Source organism: Diadema antillarum, unplaced genomic scaffold (genome assembly GCF_040938485.1).
Source record: "Diadema antillarum isolate AM-2024a unplaced genomic scaffold, OU_Dant_1.0 seq00000493_RagTag, whole genome shotgun sequence".
In the NCBI taxonomy this organism is placed as follows: Eukaryota; Metazoa; Echinodermata; class Echinoidea; order Diadematoida; family Diadematidae; genus Diadema; species Diadema antillarum.
Window position 1 is genome coordinate 34,654 of NW_027271454.1, and position 6,205 is coordinate 40,858.

At 42.8% G+C, this 6,205-nt stretch overlaps 1 protein-coding gene across 1 annotated transcript; it reads left to right on the top strand.

Annotated features, from left to right (window-relative positions):
* The first annotated feature begins 5,576 nt into the window (after positions 1-5,576).
* On the top strand, positions 5,577-5,852 carry LOC139733809 (uncharacterized). Its single transcript, XM_071644615.1, has one exon. It carries the CDS (start codon positions 5,577-5,579, stop codon positions 5,850-5,852), a length of 276 nt encoding a protein of 91 aa, XP_071500716.1.
* Positions 5,853-6,205: the final 353 nt, after the last annotated feature.

The window sequence follows — 6,205 nt, forward strand, 5'->3', positions numbered from 1 at the left end:
GCAGGAGGTCAAGAAGAAATTTAGCTGGAGACAGCTGCATAACAGCTTAGCACGCTGTGTATAGTGAAAGACACGCACAGGTAAGTAGCTAAAGTTCCCATGGTTCCATAGTTATCTGTTTAAACCCAAATTCCTGTTCTTTTGATGAATTATATTTGACGTCACTTTGGAGCTCTTTCAGCTTCAACCTACTACCATCATTTAAAGTCTTATATTTATGAAATAACCTTTTATTTTCTCCACCCTGTTTTCTTAACCCTTTTTTTTTTTCCTTTTTAGTTTTGGTTAGCAATATCAACCCCACTCTGTCGCGAACATCGTGCCAGCTCAACTGAAAGAAATAAAGATAAGACTAATGTGAATCAGAGATTATGATCAATATTATCGATCGTTACATAAAGATCTGTCGTAGTTTTAAACACCTCTTTAATAATTGCTGGACAAACTCTGTGTTCCTAGGAACTTTGATGGCATCTTTTACCATTCTTCATTTCCCACCCTTGAGATTCAGACACTTAGCGCCTCAGCTCGAAAATCTCTAGAAAAGAGGATAAACCTGGCCTTCTATAGACTGAGTAAGGGGTCTGGTAAAAGAATTTGGTCCACCATGACATCATAATCCTTATATTTATTAGTCAAGTTGTATCATATAGGCTGTATATCGATGTTACTTCTCTGTGAAGAGCAAACGGGCTCATGTATTCTTACAAGGAAAAAATGGGCACGACAATGAATTCTTCTTTGCAATGACAGGAAAAAAAAGATCACCATTCTTTCTTCTGTTAGAATGATGCATTCATCCACACATGTATTTCCTCCTCCAGTGCAACTTGAACAAGAGCACGCGCAAGATTTCTATGTCTTCAAAACAAACATGTCATAATTATCCCGTTTGACACTCTGTACGATATAAGCATCTCTCTTACCACACGTCGGCCACGGTCGCGACCAATCACCGTCTTGACATGACACCCACGTGTACTGACTTTGGGTGGATCGAGAGCGATAACCTGCGATGCACTCGATGCTAACCCAAAAGTCTACACCATGTGTGTACCCTTCAGCCGAAAGTGTACTTCGGGAGTATGGAAATGTCGAGGATGTAACGCTGTAGTTTCCAGTAGGTGTTGTGGGAGGCATGCATTTCAAAATCTCTGCAAAACATACAGAAACAAAAAGTGTACTAAAAAGGACCAAAAATAACTGAAATGAACATGAAGGAATCCTTCTATAACACCAAACATGAATATTTGGAATCGAAGCTTTTTCTTTTTTTTACTTGTTTGTTTGTTTTGCCAAACATTTTCGTTTAAGTGCTTGAAGGACCGAGTAGGAAAGAACAGAGGAGTGGGTGGTTGAGAAAACCCACCCTTTCCTGGAAATTAGTAGAATAAATGCAAAACTATGATGAAGAAGGCGGACACAGAGAGAGAGAGAGAGTGTGTGTGTGTGTGTGTGTATGTGTGTATTTGTATACTCGTAGCAATATGCTCTGTAGATATTTCTTTCAAAAATTAGTAAGTATAGTTCAGAGTTTGGTTCTTGTCGAGGTTATTCTAAATACTCAGTAGCATTCTTGTAAATTATTGTTTGTTAATTTTCTTTTTGTTATTAGACCAACATCTTGTCGCTATAAAGAGCTATAAAATCTCAAAAGCAGTATGCTTTAGAATCTATCCTAGTTTTGTGAGCACATCAGAAGCATTGGTGATGAAAATATGTTAAAGGGATCTTGTAGTTTAGGGTTTAGACCAAACTTCAGGTTTTTAACTTTTTTGTGAGATAAGAAAGCCATTATAGAATGTGAAAGAGCATGTAATTCCCAGAGGAAATTCAACGTTTACTTGATAAAAATTGATTTTGAAATGGCTGAGATCGCAAAAACAGAGCAATCCTGATAAAAGATGGGACACCTTTCATTACGATTGCTTTGTTTTACGAGGGATCCTTAGGATCTATGGTTTTACTTTGTTTCTGGATTTCTCAGTCATTAAAAAATACCTAAAAACAAAAACGAAGTCCTCTAAGAATGGTATACTTAGTAGTATTTCATAAGAGGTTTCTTGGTATCTCACAAAAAGTTAAAAGCCCAATTATCATCTTCATTCAATACTATACAATCCTTTTAATGTCGTTTTAGATGTGTCATGAATACCTTCAGTAGTAAATAGGAAGAGACTGAAGTGAATTCGTCTGCCTGAGATCCACTCTAACCGAAAGACGATTCCTTAGATCACGTTTTTGTATAGGAATATTGGAAACATTCCTCGTGCTATTTATTGTTGGTTTTTTTTTTCTTGAGGCCAAAAATCAAAATTAACCCACTTCTTACGATTTTTGTTTCAGTCCCTGTGGACATGAATGATCTTATTGTGCAGGATCCATTAGGTGACCGTTTGCAATGAACTCATGTAGCAGACTATAAGATATGAGTATAGTATACTCATGTATTTTTGTAAAGGCGCCCCCTCTTTAAGGACTTTTTGGATCCGCCCCTGCCCCAACAACCCCAAAGCGTTGCCCAAAGCCCCTGACACAAAAAGGGTCAAACTGACTCACCACATGTTGGCCAGGACTCAGACCACTGCCCATCGTCACAGACTATCCTGACCTGCTCTTTGGGAGTATAGCCCAATGAGCACGTGACTACCATCACGCTGCCGTGATAATATTCCTCGCTGGTACTAGGCAAAGAAGTAGCAATGGCGTTGAGCGGAAGCACAGTGAAGCCACTTGTTTGCTCACTTTGTCGCGAACATCGTGCCAGCTCAACTAAAAGTGAGAAAACAAAACAGAGCGCAATCAATATTTGTAATATCGTGTATAAAGATACACGTGTCTTGGCTTAAAAGGGATCATCCCACGAGTCGCGCAAAGCATGAGCTAGAAACCAATGAATCATATGGTGCATGACTTAGACATTGGAAAAAAAAGTTCATGAGTCGTATGTGTTGTAATAGTGGACTGGATTCAATGATGAACAGACGACACAGTTGTTTAAAGATAAATATAACAACTTTAATCCACTATCACAAACGAGCGTCATGGTAATGACTGCTGCTCTGACCGTATCTCTCAATAATAGAATACATGGAATATGCATACACTAAATGTAGTGCGCGTTCATAACACAACAATACGTCCACGAGTCATACAGTCCACGAGCTAGCCACCAAGTAGGCCTACAACAGACCTGCTCTGAGAGAGCTTACTCTCCTGGTTTTACACGTGAACGAATGTAGGATATTACGCTACCGATCACAACGGCGGCAGTAAGCCCCTCTCCGCTCTCGCCACGTTTGGACAATTTTCGCGATCGGGAAGGATCGGGTGAAATATTAGCCGATCTGGACACAGTATGATGTTAGGACGCTCTAGAACGGTGCGTTTATTTGACCAGGACGGGCTTATATTTATACGTCCTTACTACGATGGTAGGGAAGGAAACAACACAAGCTCTGACGCTGCAGTTACGCTCTCATAGAACGATGTAATTACGCTGTCAGTGCGATACTTCCGATGTTATCCGATCTATAACACTCTGTATAATACGCTCTGAACGATCTAAACGATCTTGTCACGCTGTTCTCCCGTCCAGAGAGCTAAAGAGTGCCCGATGTACACCGATTCGGCTGACGATCCACAGTAAGTCAACTTATCAACATGCGCGGAACCAAAGAGATATACTGTGGAACTTGGAGAGGATCCTCAACCCACGGGTCTTTTACTCGACAATTCTTTATTGTTATCAAAGACGTGCTGATCTTCAAAGGCCTTTTCTTGATGTCCTTGCTTTTATAATCCGTCTTCTTCCTGTTGTACATATAGATCATTCCATTTCTACCATGACCTCTTCTCTCTTCTCTGTTTGTATAACTTGCAGTTTCTTTCTTCGCCTTCGCAGGGAGCTGCTCGCTGCTTTCTTCTCTTCTTTCTCTTCATTTTCTTCTGCTTTGAAAATGTTGTATTCCTCCTTCATATTCAATCTCGACAGGTGCAGTGACAACGTCCTCCTCATCAGTTTTGCACCTCGATCTCTTACCTCTTGGTTCCTGACGAACTTTGCTCACTTCTGCAGGAAGCCATGTGTTGTCCTTTGGATTCAAGACTCTCTCTTTCTGTCCAACGTGTAGAGGTGGTAAATCTCTGCCTCCACGCAAGTCGTGATTGTGTTTCATGTTCTCTTGTCTCTGAAACAACAAATCTGGCGTAGATGATTGTCTGGTCAGGTGGTGACTTGAAAGTGTTGTCCTGATTGGTCCTCCAAAGAGTAATTCAGCGGGTGATGGTCGGTTGGAGTCGATTGGTGTGGCACGAAAATGTAGTAGTGCTATTTGGACATCTTGTCCAGTATTGGTACACTTGGTCATGATTCCTTTGACAGTTTGTACCATGCGTTCAACGAGCCCGTTGGATCTTGGATATCGCGGAGACGATGTAATGTGATCAATTGACCATTTCTCGCACATCTCTTTGAACGAATTGTGGACCATTGTCTGATATCAGAGTTGCTGGTAGTCCGAAGAGACTGAAGATACCACTCAGTATGTTTGCAAATGTCACTCTGGATGTATCCTTCAACTTGCGAACGATTGGATACTTTGAATGGTAGTCGGTCACCAACAGGTATTCTTCCTTGTTGAAAGTAAACAAGTCAATTCCAAGCTTCGTCCATGGCGAAGTTGGTATGTCGTGAGATTGCAAGGGTTGTCTTTGTTGCTTGTTTCGATATGTCCTTACTACGATGATCGGGAAGGAAACAATACAAGCTCTGACGCTGCAGTTACGCTCTCGTAGAACGAGAAAAGGTAGCACAAATGGTGGTTTAGACCCATGCTCCACCCACAGCTGAGGGCCGAACGTGGACAGTACCATACCCTCATGAATGAGCTGAGGGAGAATGACAAGAGGAAGTTCAGGAACCACACCAGGTTGTCCCCAGAGATGTTTGATGAGCTGTTGATCAGGCTTACACCCCACCTGCAGAAGGACACCCACTTCAGGAAGGTCATTCCCCCCTGGTCTCAAGTTGTGCGTCTTCCTGCGCCATCTCTCCACTGGGGCCACCTATGCCGAGCTGGGCTACAACTTCCGAGTGGGCAAGGAAACCACCCAGAAGTTTGTTCCTGATGTAGCCAGAGCGATAGTGGATGAGTATGCTGCAGAAGTCATCTCCCTTCCCACAACCAATGAAGGCTGGCTTGAGGTTGCAGGTGATTTTGAAGCCAGATGGAATCTTCCTCACTGTCTGGGAGCCTTGGATGGAAAGCACATCCGTATTCAGAAGCCCAAGAACTCAGGCAGCCTTTACTTTAACTACAAGCAGTTCTTCTCGATCGGTTGCGGTTGTGCTAATGGCTCTCGTAGATTCAAAGTACCAGTTCCTGTGGATCGATGTGGGTGGGGTTGGCCATCAATCTCATGCCCAGATCTACAACAACAGTGAACTGAAGGAGTGCATTGATGCTGGCACTTTAGGCATCCCAGATCCAGCTCCTCTACCCCATGATGATGACGACCACCCTATGCCGTACTTTTTCGTGGGAGACGATGCCTTTGCCATGAGGACGTACATGATGAAACCCTATGGCCGTCGTAACCTTGACCAACAGCAGAAGATCTTCAACTACAGGCTGTCCAGGGAAAGGCGTTTTGTTGAAAACGCCTTTGGTATTCTGGCCTTGCGGTTCCAGTGCTTCCTTGGCCAGATGAGACATGAACCAGACACAGTCCGCCTGCTCGGTGAAGCTGCCATTATGCTGCACAACCTCATCAGGAAGCGCTATCAGGCACTGGACGTCCGCATATTGGACCAGGAGGATACCCAGCACGACCTCATCCCTGGAGCTTGAAGAACTGCCGCCATCACTGAGGATTTGGACAGGCCCATCAGGGGAAACAGGGACACTGAGCTTGCCAAACGCCAGAGGGATACGCTCAAGTATTACTTCAATAGTGCGGGAGCGGTTGCATGGCAGGATAAGATGGTCTAGACAACATTTTGTAGTACTTTTGCACAAGAGTAAGGACTGTCTTAGAAAACATCGATTATGATATTGTATTTCACTATGGACTGGTGTGATGCACTAGTCTGTTTAAAGGTATAAATAAGGAGTACCTTCAATCTGATTTCATTTTGACAGACCCTGCCTATATAGAAATCATTCTTTTATTGCTCATGAAACATAAAATGACATTCTGGTAC